The sequence below is a fragment of the Gymnoscopelus microlampas genome (assembly GCF_963454915.1).
Source record: "Gymnoscopelus microlampas genome assembly, chromosome: 9".
Lineage (NCBI taxonomy): Eukaryota > Metazoa > Chordata > Actinopteri > Myctophiformes > Myctophidae > Gymnoscopelus > Gymnoscopelus microlampas.
This window is the reverse complement of record NC_139946.1, coordinates 57,667,532-57,681,540: the sequence shown is the minus strand read 5'-3', so window position 1 is coordinate 57,681,540 and position 14,009 is coordinate 57,667,532. Positions and strand designations below refer to the sequence as shown.

Sequence of the window (14,009 nt, the reverse complement as noted above, 5' to 3'; positions counted from 1 at the left end):
ATTCACATGTTTAACATTCTGTATCTTATAATTATCTGTGTGGATTTGAGTGGAGAAAAGAACACCTTTGTGTTCTATACCTATACTGTCATCTTTAATTCATTGTTTAAAGTTGGTCTTTATTAGGAAAAAAATCTAATCCGCTGTGTTGAAGCAAAGGTGTCTGTTTTATTGACCGATAAACATAACATGCAGAGACTCACACAGAGACTCACACAGATACACACACAGAGACTCACACAGAGACTCACACAGAGACTCACACAGAGACTCACACAGATACACACACAGAGACTCACACAGAGACTCACACAGATACACACACAGAGACTCACACAGAGACTCACACAGACTCACACAGAGACTCACACAGATACACACACAGAGACTCACACAGAGACTCACACAGAGACTCACACAGAGACTCACACAGAGACTCACACAGATACACACACAGAGACTCACACAGAGACTCACACAGAGACTCACACAGATACACACACAGAGACTCACACAGAGACTCACACAGAGACTCACACAGAGACTCACACAGAGACTCACACAGATACACACACAGAGACTCACACAGATACACACACAGATACACACACAGAGACTCACACAGATACACACACAGAGACTCACACAGATACACACACAGATACACACACAGAGACTCACACAGATACACACACAGAGACTCACACAGAGACTCACACAGAGACTCACACAGATACACACACAGAGACTCACACAGAGACTCACACAGAGACTCACACAGAGACTCACACAGATACACACACAGAGACTCACACAGATACACACACAGATACACACACAGAGACTCACACAGATACACACACAGAGACTCACACAGATACACACACAGATACACACACAGATACACACACAGAGACTCACACAGATACACACACAGATACACACACAGAGACACACACAGATACACACACAGAGACTCACACAGAGACTCACACAGATACACACACAGAGACTCACACAGAGACTCACACAGAGACTCACACAGATACACACACAGATACACACACAGAGACTCACACAGATACACACACAGATACACACACAGAGACACACACAGATACACACACAGATACACACACAGAGACTCACACAGATACACACACAGAGACTCACACAGAGACTCACACAGAGACTCACACAGAGACTCACACAGATACACACACAGAGACTCACACAGATACACACACAGAGACTCACACAGAGACTCACACAGACTCACACAGATACACACACAGATACACACACAGAGACTCACACAGATACACACACAGAGACACACACAGATACACACACAGAGACTCACACAGAGACTCACACAGATACACACACAGAGACTCACACAGATACACACACAGAGACTCACACAGAGACTCACACAGAGACTCACACAGAGACTCACACAGATACACACACAGAGACTCACACAGAGACTCACACAGATACACACAGACTCACACAGAGACTCTGTGTGTGTATCACACAGATACACACACAGAGACTCTGTGTGTGTATCACACAGATACACACACAGAGACTCTGTGTGTGTATCACACAGATACACACACAGAGACTCACACAGATACACACACAGAGACTCACACAGATACACACACAGAGACTCACACAGAGACTCACACAGATACACACACAGAGACTCACACAGATACACACACAGAGACTCACACAGACTCACACAGACTCACACAGATACACACACAGAGACTCACACAGATACACACACAGAGACACACACAGAGACTCACACAGAGACTCACACAGATACACACACAGAGACTCACACAGAGACTCACACAGATACACACACAGAGACTCACACAGAGACTCACACAGAGACTCACACAGATACACACACAGAGACTCACACAGATACACACAGACTCACACAGAGACTCTGTGTGTGTATCACACAGATACACACACAGAGACTCTGTGTGTGTATCACACAGATACACACACAGAGACTCACACAGACTCACACAGACTCACACAGAGACTCACACAGATACACACACAGAGACTCACACAGATACACACACAGAGACTCACACAGAGACTCACACAGATACACACACAGAGACTCACACAGATACACACACAGAGACTCACACAGACTCACACAGACTCACACAGATACACACACAGAGACTCACACAGATACACACACAGAGACTCACACAGAGACTCACACAGAGACTCACACAGAGACTCACACAGAGACTCACACAGATACACACACAGAGACTCACACAGACTCACACAGACTCACACACAGACTCACACAGATACACACACAGAGACTCACACAGAGACTCACACAGACTCACACACAGATACACACAGAGACTCACACAGATACACACACAGATACACACAGAGACTCACACAGATACACACGCAGATACACTCGCAGAGACTCACACAGATACACACACAGATACACACAGACTCACACAGAGATACACACAGATAAACACACAGATACACACAGAGACTCACACAGATACACACACAGATACACACACAGATACACACAGAGACTCACACAGATACACACACAGATACACACAGACTCACACAGAGATACACACAGATATACACATGTTGGGTAGTCTTGGTTGGTAGTCTTGGTTTATCATTTCCTTTTTGGGGCGGTGTAACCGCCCCCTATAAGTGAGTATAGTATATAGTGTTTTTTTTAAGTGAGTCATGTTGTGATGACCACACACCGCCCACTTCACACTGGGTGTGCTTTTTTAACATGAATAAGAACTTTAGCGTCAACTTTCTAATAGCCTGGGGCTTTTTACTGAGAAGTGTTCACTCAAGGTTACCCCTGAATGCAACTAGGCCCCCAAGATACTCAAGTTTCACACGGCTGTTTGAGGGCATGTATCTGGGCTAGTTGGGGACTGACCATACAAATATTTAGGCAGAACTGTAGATTTTCCCTAAAATGTACATTTTAATTGCAAGTGAAGAGGACATTGTGTCCTTCTACAACATGGAAACAAGTCCCCTCGTGTTATTTTTTTAGCCTAAATGTCAGAGTGTACCCTGTGCTGTTTTACATTTTCTGTCTAATAAAGTATTCAATCAATCAATCAAAAAAACATTTGCATTAGTTTGAGTTTTCCTCTGATGCTGACCATGACCATGAGATGACCACTGTGGCTTTGCTTCTAGATGTAAATTCTGCTGAAACTATAACCTAGTTGTCTCAACCCTGTACTACTGTAAACCCCATCCATCCATCCATCCATCCATGGATCCTATAGCATTCCCTAGCCAGCGAAGAGATATAATCCCTAATTTCTAAATCTTAAAATGTGTGTAATGCCTGTTTAAGAGGAAGAAACGATGGCTCAATGTGGGGTTGGACATAATAGCCTCCCATGTGTCTACAGACTTCATCAGCTCTATAGAACACACTGTTACATGGAGTATAAATTGTGCATCGACAATACCCAATAAAATGTTGTATTAATAATAATACTGTAACATTGTATCACTACAATGGGTTGTTATTGCTATATACAATTCTACATACAAAAGAAGAAAATAAAGGGTGATGGATTTTAGGTTGAAAGCCACTGCTGCCTGCAGCCAATACTAAAATACATAATGTTGTTTAATTATGATATAAAATAACATGACTGTCCAACAGGATGCTGATGATGCCTCGACTTCAGAAGAAACTGATGCTGAAAAGGGTGAGTTTTTTTTTTTTTAAATCGTAGTACAGTTCTATACTTGAGGTACTGTAAATGTGAGGAGGTTGTTGGTTGTGCTACCTTTTGTTTTCCAGGTGTACATCCTCTTTATCATATTCCCAAACATATAAATGAACCAGTTGTTACACTATTTATGTGGGAATGTAGCGTTTCAGAGAGCTTTCTTTTTTCATTGATTGATAATTTGCATTTATCTAAATCACCCTCTTCTTTTTGTCTTTTCAAACAGCACATTTTGTGATGCAGAACAGGGCACGGTTGATTCAAGGGGCCTCCACAGTCATGGCTATAGTAGACAGTCTAGGAACCACCATGGTCCATCCTGAGATCTATCAAAAGATTCTATTAGAGAGGACACCTAAGGACCAAATGAGGATGCTGTATAAAACGATGCTAGATCAAGGTGAAACAGTCGTCAGAGCAGCATTTTATGATGCCCTTAAACAACACCAACCCCACCAGTTGCAGAGCCTTGGTAAGATCAGATGTAGTATTAAATTACTCTTTTTTTATGTTTATTTCTTTTCAATAAATAATGTAATTGAAAAGAAAAATAGCACAACCCTCATATGATTTATAGCAGCAGTCCCATAGAGTGAATACATGTCACAACACAATCACCAGATGAAAAGTGTTGCCATTTTACGTTTCTGCAAACATGGATAGCACCTCCATGCTGCAAGACAGGTGTGATGTCAGCAGCAGGTTTTATTATCCAAGTGAGAAGCTAGACAGTCAGTGCCTGTGAGCGATGTGAAGCCTGCTGCTCACTCAGCACTGTTTGAGTTGCATACTGACGGACACAGAATAGTAAAAAATATATATATTAGGGATGCACGATTATATCGGTAATGTATCAAAATCGATGTTGGCCGTAAAATGTCATATCGTTATCGAACCGATCTCAAAATAAACCCGATTATTTTCACCGATATTGAAGACACAATAATAATGTGACCGAGTGCAGTCTGTCTGCCTGTCTGTCTCTTTAAGAGAGTCAGCTGTGGCCCCTCCCACTCACACACTCACAGAACAGCAGCGCTGGTGTGTGGGAGAACAGACAACACAGTGAGAGAAGTAGCATTTCTCCCAGGTTCTGTTTAATATCCTTAACTCCTTCACTAACCCATGTGACGCTCCTCTCACTCCTCCCTCATCCACTCTCTGTGCTGATTTCCTAGATTTTTTCACAGACAAAATCTCAGCCCTCAGATTAGCTCACACCCCCCCTACTTTTGACCCTGTGCTTTCTCCATGCCCACCCGTTAACACCTTAGATCATTTCACGCCAATAACCCTGTCCTCCCTCACTGACATAATTATGCACCTCCGACCCACAAACTGCCCTTCCGACTGCATACCTTCCCGGCTCCTAAAGGAGGTCGCCGGTACCGTTGGCCCAAGCATCCTCACCTTAATAAATAGTTGCCTCACCTCTGGATGTGTCCCAGATGCCTTTAACACATTGGCTGCCATGGACGCAGATCTGCGTTCTTTTGCGCAAAAGACCGCACGCTGCCAAGAACGCAGATCTGCTTTCTTTCAAAAAAAAAAAAAAATCAAAATACGTTTTTATTTTTTATTTTTTTTTATTTGACCCAAAGACCAAGGAGATATGATTTTCCGAAGATTTAGACTCCCACCCACTTCCTTGTAACTTAAAACTTAGAAATTCTGTATCTCGGCTCCTAAGTACTTTTTTTTTCTCATTGAAAAAGTCTGGCAGTCTACTGTAGGAAAAAAAAAAAAAGATGGCAGCCAATGTGTTAAGCACGCTGTTGTAAACCCGCTAATCTAAAAGAAAAATCTCGATCCATCGATCCTTTCAAATTTTAGGCCAATTTCTCAGTTACCGTTTTTATCAAAGGTTCTGGAAAAAGTTGTATATTCACAATTACAGTCTTTCCTACTCACCCATAACCTACACGAAAAATTTCAATCAGGCTTCAAACCAGGCCACAGCACGGAGACAGCTCTCCTCAAGGTTTTTAATGATTTGATTTTAACAGTTGACAATGGAAACCCTGCCATCCTTGTGCTCCTCGACTGCATTAGACACAATAGACCACCAAATACTTTTAAATAGGCTCCATCATTACATCGGCATCACTGGCTTAGCACTAACCTGGTTTGAGTCATACCTCACAAATAGAACCTTCTCTGTTCATTTGGGGGATTTCTCCTCACCTAGCGCCCCTCTTACATGTGGGGTCCCCCAAGGCTCCATCTTAGGCCCACTCCTGTTCCTTCTATACATGTTGCCTCTAGGGTCCATATTTGATAAACACAATATATCCTTCCACTCCTATGCCGACGATATTCAAATCTACCTACCTATACAAACTAACTCCGCCAACTCCTTCCAGTCATTACTCGCATGTCTACATGACATTAAATCATGGATGAACAATATCTTTCTTACTCTCAACGAAAATAAAACTGAAATCATACTATTTGGCCATATTCCACCCTGCAATATCCCGGACACTGTCACCCCTCTCATCCGCCCATCTGCCAAAAACCTCGGTGTAACCCTTGACAGCTCTTTCAAATTCACTCAACACATCAGCTCCGTGGTTAAAACCAGCTTTTTTCAGTTAAGGCTTCTGGCCAAGATTAAGCCCTACCTCCCTCGCCACCAACTGGAGATGGATATCCACGCCTTCATTTCATCCAGATTAGATTACTGCAACTCCCTATATACCGGTTTAGATCACACAATCACCTTCAACTCGTTCAAAATGCTGCTGCCCGCCTCCTTACAGGTACAAGAAGGCGTGAGCACATTACCCCTATCCTTGCCTCTCTACACTGGCTCCCCGTGAATTTTAGAATTGATTTTAAGGTGTTTTTATTATATCTACAAATCATTAAATGGGCTGGCTCCATCCTACCTCTCCGCACTCGTAGAACCATACATCCCAACCAGGGAATTAAGATCTGCTGATGCATTTTTGCTCGTGGGTTCAACCCGAAAATTCAAAAAGACTAGGGGTGACCGCTCTTTCATGGCCACGGCCCCGCGACTCTGGAATAGCCTGCCCCTCCACATCCGAGCCCCCCAATCGATAGGGCTTTCAAGGCCAAACTTAAAACTTTTTCCCTCGCTTTTAACACATCCACCGCCAAGGGCTAATCTCATAATGTACTCACCAGTGCCAAGGTTTTATTGTTGTTTTTTGTTTTTTTCAAGTCGCCATAGGCACCGTTAAAATCCTTTAGAATCCGCGATGGACTGTTGGTAAACAACCGGCACATGTCCCTTCGTCTTTTAGTCCAGACCGCGTGTCTAACGGAGCCGCCATGTTTGAGTTCTGACCGTTTATGTTAACATGGGAAATGCGAGGAGGAAAAACTCCACAGGTTTTACAAGGCTTTCAGTGTCCCACTTAGAATGGAGGCCGACGGGAAACAAAAAACGGGATATTACTTCCGGTCGACTTCCGGTGGTGTTACACTGAAAATGGTCCCCCTAGAAAATTGAAAAAAAAAAAAAAAAAATCGAAAAAAAAGAAAAAGCACCCGGACCGTAGGACTACGGTCTCGGCGCTTAACAGTTGGATTTAACGGACCGTAGGACTACGTTCTTGGCGGTTCATGTGTTAATAGCATCTAATTTACATGGTTTGCTTCCATCCTACTCCATTCATAATTATGTCTATGTACGCATTAGCTATGTACCTATATGTAATTTCCACTTATACATATCTCTCCTTCCCTCTTTTATGTTGTCTTTTAAATTGTTTTTTTTTCTTTGTTGCTCTTAAATGTTTTGTGAACTCGCTCTGTTGTTTTGCATTGATGTTCTACAATTTGCCTGTACAGCACTTTGGTTCAGCTTGCCTGTTTGTAAATGTGCTATATAAATACAGATTGATTTGATGGACTCAGGGTTTCCGGCAGACCATTTTAGCCTCTCCGGGAACCATCACCTTACCGTGGTGGAGAGGTTTGTGTGTCCCTATGACCCCGAGAGCTATGTTGTCTGGACAGTCGCGTAACGAGGCAACAGTATGCCCCCACGCGAGGCAGTAACAGCGGGCCCTCATGAACGCGCATGCACGCGCACGCAGCGTGCGCGTATGTGCGCACGGACTGCGCGACATCGAGACGAGGCGATTATTTTTGCAGTTATTAGTGGTTATTAGTGGTTTCTGATACTTTTTTCGCGGGTTTGTGACGAATTTCGGGTACATAAACGACGGTTTTGTAACGGACCAAACACTACTGATTTTTTTTTTCTTTCCCCTGGGTGGGGATGTGCCCCTAACGTCATGGGCCCCAACGCAACCGCGTTGTCTGCGTGACGGTAGTGACGCCCCTGTGTCTGGAGCCTCGTGCTCCTGGTAGGGTCTCCCATGGCAAACTGGTCTCTGGCAAGGGGCCCGACGAAGATGGTTCAGGGCAGGTCAGCAGGCCCTAAGGGGGCAGCCCCCCCAGCTGGCTATCTGGCTGTGGGCTAATAACCCACTCCCTTTGTTACGAAACCAATTAGAAATAACCGGACTGACCCATGGAATGGAGTCTATCTATTGTGGACACGTGGTTCCCCAGGAAGAACATACACAAATGGACATGGTACAGCAATGATGGCAAAACCCGTAAGGCCCCTGATCATATCATCATCTCCAGTCGCTGGAAATCCAGTGTTACCAACTGTCGTGTGTACCGTGGAGCCCAGCTAGGCAACACGGACCACCGCTTACTGGTAGCCCAGCTGAGACTGAAATTAAAGGCTGTTCCATCACCACGGGCCCCACCTCGACTGAGATCTTCTCATATCCAGGACCCCACCATCACCGCAGTGTTTACCCGCTCCATCTCCAACAGGTATAATGCCCTGGCGAAGGAAGAACTCGCCAATTGGAACCTTTTCGTGTCCACAATAAACCAGGCAACTGCTGACTCCATCCGACGCACACACCATACACCTAGGCGTCCCTGGATATCACCAAGAACGCTAGAAATCATAGAGCTCCGCAGAGCTGCCCGTCTTAGGGGCGACATGACTGAATATCGTCGCCTGAATCGTATACGTAACACCGCGATACAAGAAGACAGGGAGAGATTCTGGCAAGGAGAAGCAGAATACCTGGAGTCTGCCGCAGAGAACAATAACTTCACCCAAGTCTATAGAACACTGCGGTGACTAAAACATGCCCACACCAGAGGACAGCCCTGGTAAAGGACTCTCAGGGTAACATACTTAACTCCGAGGATGAATGTATCAGCCGCTGGAAGGAGCACTTCAGTGAGCTATTGCATCATCCTCCACCACAAACAGACCCCACTCTCACCGTGTCATCTGAAAATGCCAGTGCAAATCCCGACTGCAGCGTAGACCCTGTGACTAAAGAAGAGGTCGCGAAAACCCTGTCTAAACTGTGAAATGACAGGGCCCCTGGTATCTGTAACATCACAGCAGAAATGATGAAAGTGGGCGGCGACAATACCATCGAGTGGCTAACCCACATTATTAACCAGGTCTGGATAACTGAGTGCCCACCGGAAGACTGGACCCGGGGTATCATCCTCCCCTTCTGGAAACAAAAGGGTGACAAATTGGTCTGCAATAACCATAGAGGAATCACACTCCTTTCCATCCCAGGAAAGATTTTTACCCGTATACTTCTCACCCGGGCCCTTCCGGCCATAAGAAGTAAAAGACGCCCCCAACAGGCTGGCTTCATGCCAAATCGATCCACAACGGACCAGATATCTGCCCTCCGCCTCATCATTGAGAAGGCACATGAGTTCCGCCGAGATGGATACCTCTATATTGCCTTTGTCGATCTCAAGGCTGCTTTTGACACTGTTATCTCTTTGGAAGATCCTAACCATCCTTGGAGCCCCAAGAAAGATCATCCATCTCTTTCAAAAGCTTTACAGCGATGCCAAAAGTTGTGTGCGGATCAACAGCAAGAACTCCACCTGGTTCTCAGTCAACAGCGGAGTGAGACAGGGATGCGTAGCTGCACCAGACCTGTTTAACTGCATCATCGACCATCTGATGGAACGGATCTGTGCTCGGCAGGGCTCGACTAGGCAGTTACCCCCTCACAGATCTGGAATATGCAGATGACACCACACTATTCTGTTCCACACTAGATCAGCTAAGAGAAGCCTTGGAGATCTACGAAGAGGAAGCCAATAAACTGGGTCTAAAGGTCAGTTGGGCTAAAACCAAACTCATGCATATCGGAGGCGAAGCTCCCCCCCCCGCTGCACATCAGTGGGGAAGAAGTTGAGTTTGTGACCTCCTTTAATTACCTCGGGTCCATCGTCACTAATAACGGCAACATAGCAACCGAGATAAATCGTAGACGTGCTCTGGTGCTCAGCCAGTGCCATGAAAACTCTCTGGAGACCACTGTGGAGACACCATTCCATAACGAGAGAGACCAAATTACGGATCTATAACACCTCAGTTCTCTCCATTCTTCTTTATGGAGCAGAAACTTGGCCTCTCAACAAGACCCTGGCGGACAGAATTGACGTCTTTGACACCAGAGCACTGCGCACAATAGAAGGGATAAAATGGCAAGATCGAGTCTCCAACATCAGGCTGCGGGAGCGTACCAAACAGCCCCCCGCATCCCGCCTGGCAGCACAGCGCCGGATGCGCTGGTACGGCCACGTCAAAAGACTCCCTCCTGAACACCCTACATCCGCTATCCTCCACTTCAATCCAAAACCTGCCGGCTGGAAACGCCCCCGCGGTGCACCCCGCACTCGCTGGATTGATGCCATCATCTTGGCCAGATTCACAGTAAGGCGCGCTTCAGCCAAGCGCCTAAACAGTACTTAGTCCTTGGGCCAGACGAGATATCGCTACCACAAAGTTGGCAAAACCTTACCTATACTAAATTGTTTTTTGGGCCAATATAAGTAAATAAAAATATGATAGACTTTCCATAGGAGCAGCTTTTTATATTTTTTGACATGTTGTTATTTTTCTCTATAGGCGGATTTTCATTCATAGCCAACAACATATTAAAAGTTATATAACACACTTTTTGGACATCACACTGCTCCTTTTTTTTTGTAAATTAAACAAACCTGTGTCCAATTAAAGTAGTTGATGAAGTGGGTGTGGCCTATTTGGTGGTGGAGCAGTTTTTTCAGGAATCAAAGCTGAAGTAGTAGAGGCCCTAGGAGGAGTCCACGCGCGACTGCTTTTTTTTTTTTCTAGTTTTGATTTTTGGCATCCATAGGACCTCTAATATTGGGATTTTGATGATCCCAAGAAAAAAAGTGGTCCCAAGTGTGTTTTTTTCAATGTTTTATTAACCCTATGAGACCTGCGGGATGGCTGGCTGGAACGCCGGCGAGACTGTCTTTCGGAGACTGTGGAACACTCAAATTTAGACGTAGCCCAAAGATAGAGATACCATTTGATTCCAGACAACCTCAGGTTTCCAATGGGACCAACCTTGTCATGCTACCTTGTCGGGAAGGGGCCTAAATACCTAATGATTCAAAGTTAAGACAACATTTTGGCGAGGGAAAAACGACCATCACCATTTTCCAAATGGTCCCTTGAGCTGTCACCTCAATATATGTGAATGAAAATGGGTTACATGGATACCTACAAGCCTCTCCTGTACAGACATGCCAAATGTATGCCTATCTCATGCAGTTCTGGGCAAGAACAATGCAGTGTTTTGCATGCAGTACAAATATGTAATTTCTGCCTATTGTAAAAAGGAGACCACTTCTAGGAGAGGAGACTGCATCTATAGCTGTATGAGACCACTGTACTGTATCTAGAAACCACTGTACTGTATCTAGACCACCCCACTGTATCTATTGCTATATGAGACCACTTTAATGTATCTAGAGACCACTGTATTGTGTATATATACCACTCTACTGCATCTATTGCTACATGAGACCACTGTACTGCATATATGAGACCACTGTATTGCATCTAGACCACTGTGCTGCATCTATATCCCACTGTACTGAATCTATAAACCACTGTGCTGCATCCAATCCCACTGTACTGAATCTATAAACTACTGTACTGCATGTATAGACCATTGTACTGCATTTATAGACCACATACATTGACCACTGTACTGTATTTATAGACCACTATACTGCATCTCAACTCAACACAGCTTTAAACATGTATATATAAAGAACATTTAACATGACTATGTCGCCACAAAGGCTCGGTAGATGCAGTACAGTGATCTACAGATGCACTAGAGTGATCTACAGATGCAGTAGAGTGGTCTAAAGATGCACTACAGTGGTCTACAGATGCAGTAGAGTGGTCTACAGATGCAGTAGAGGGGTCTACAGATGCACTAGAGTGGTCTACAGATGCACTAGAGTGGTCTACAGATGCAGTAGAGGGGTCTACAGATGCACTACAGTGGTCTACAGATGCAGTAGAGTGGTCTACAGATGCAGTAGAGGGGTCTACAGATGCAGTAGAGTGGTCTACAGATGCACTACAGTGGTCTACAGATGCAGTAGAGTGGTCTACAGATGCAGTAGAGGGGTCTACAGATGCAGTAGAGTGGTCTACAGATGCAGTAGAGGGGTCTACAGATGCACTACAGTGGTCTACAGATGCAGTAGAGGGGTCTACAGATGCACTAGAGTGGTCTACAGATGCAGTAGAGGGGTCTACAGATGCACTACAGTGGTCTACAGATGCAGTAGAGTGGTCTACAGATGCAGTAGAGGGGTCTACAGATGCAGTAGAGTGGTCTACAGATGCACTACAGTGGTCTACAGATGCAGTAGAGTGGTCTACAGATGCAGTAGAGGGGTCTACAGATGCACTAGAGTGGTCTACAGATGCAGTAGAGGGGTCTACAGATGCACTACAGTGGTCTACAGATGCAGTAGAGTGGTCTACAGATGCAGTAGAGGGGTCTACAGATGCAGTAGAGTGGTCTACAGATGCACTACAGTGGTCTACAGATGCAGTAGAGTGGTCTACAGATGCAGTAGAGGGGTCTACAGATGCACTACAGTGGTCTACAGATGCACTACAGTGGTCTACAGATGCAGTAGAGTGGTCTACAGATTCAGTAGAGTGGTCTACAGATGCAGTAGAGGGGTCTACAGATGCAGTAGAGTGGTCTACAGATGCACTACAGTGGTCTACAGATGCAGTATAGGGGTCTACAGATGCAGTATAGGGGTCTACAGATGCAGTAGAGGGGTCTACAGATGCAGTATAGGGGTCTACAGATGCAGTAGAGGGGTCTACAGATGCAGTATAGTGGTCTACAGATGCAGTAGAGTGGTCTACAGATGCACTAGAGTGGTCTACAGATGCACTAGAGTGGTCTACAGATGCAGTAGAGGGGTCTACAGATGCAGTATCAGTGTCCAGAGATGTCTACAGATCAAGACAGTAGTCTACAGACATACTAGAGGGGTCTACAGACACACTAGAGGGGTCTACAGATCACGACAGGGGTCTACAGATGCACTACATGGTCTACACAGATGCACTACAGTGGTCTATCGATACAGTACAGCAGTCTATAGATACAGTAGCTAGTCTATAGATGCAGTACAGTGGTCTTTAGATGCAGTACAATGGTCTATATATGCAGTACAGTGGTTTATAGATTCAGTACAGTGGGATATAGATGCAGCACAGTGGTCTAGATGCAATACAGTGGTCTCATATAGCTATAGATGCAGTACAGTGGTATATATACACAATACAGTGGTCTCTAGATACAGTAAAGTGGTCTCAGATAGCAATAGATACAGTGTGGTGGTCTGCACTAGAGTGATCTACAGATGCAGTAGAGGGGTCTACAGATGCACTACAGTGGTCTACAGATGCAGTATAGTGGTCTACAGATGCAGTAGAGGGGTCTACAGATGCAGTAGAGTGGTCTACAGATGCACTAGAGTGGTCTACAGATGCAGTAGAGTGGTCTACAGATGCACTACAGTGGTCTACAGATGCACTAGAGTGGTCTACAGATGCAGTAGAGTGGTCTACAGATGCACTACAGTGGTCTACAGATGCAGTAGAGTGGTCTACAGACCACTTCCAATATATTCAGTACAGTACAGTGGTTTCTAGATACAGTACAGTGGTCTCATACAGCTATAGATGCAGTCTCCTCTCCTAGAAGTGGTCTCCTTTTTACAATAGGCAGAAATTACATATTTGTACTGAATGCAAAACACTGCATGGTTCTTGCCCAGAAC

General features: G+C 44.9%; 1 protein-coding gene across 1 annotated transcript in view; it reads left to right on the top strand.

Moving 5' to 3' along the window:
- LOC311051690 (protein NLRC3-like) overlaps positions 1–14,009 on the top strand; it is a gene marked incomplete at its 3' end in the record, with an annotated part of 128,037 nt that overhangs the window by 78,201 nt on the left and 35,827 nt on the right. Inside the window, exons 3-4 of the mRNA XM_084066280.1 lie at positions 3,746–3,791; positions 4,042–4,287. Coding sequence (XP_083922406.1) covers positions 3,746–3,791; positions 4,042–4,287 — 292 coding nt within the window. The remainder of the gene's footprint in view (positions 1–3,745; positions 3,792–4,041; positions 4,288–14,009) is intronic.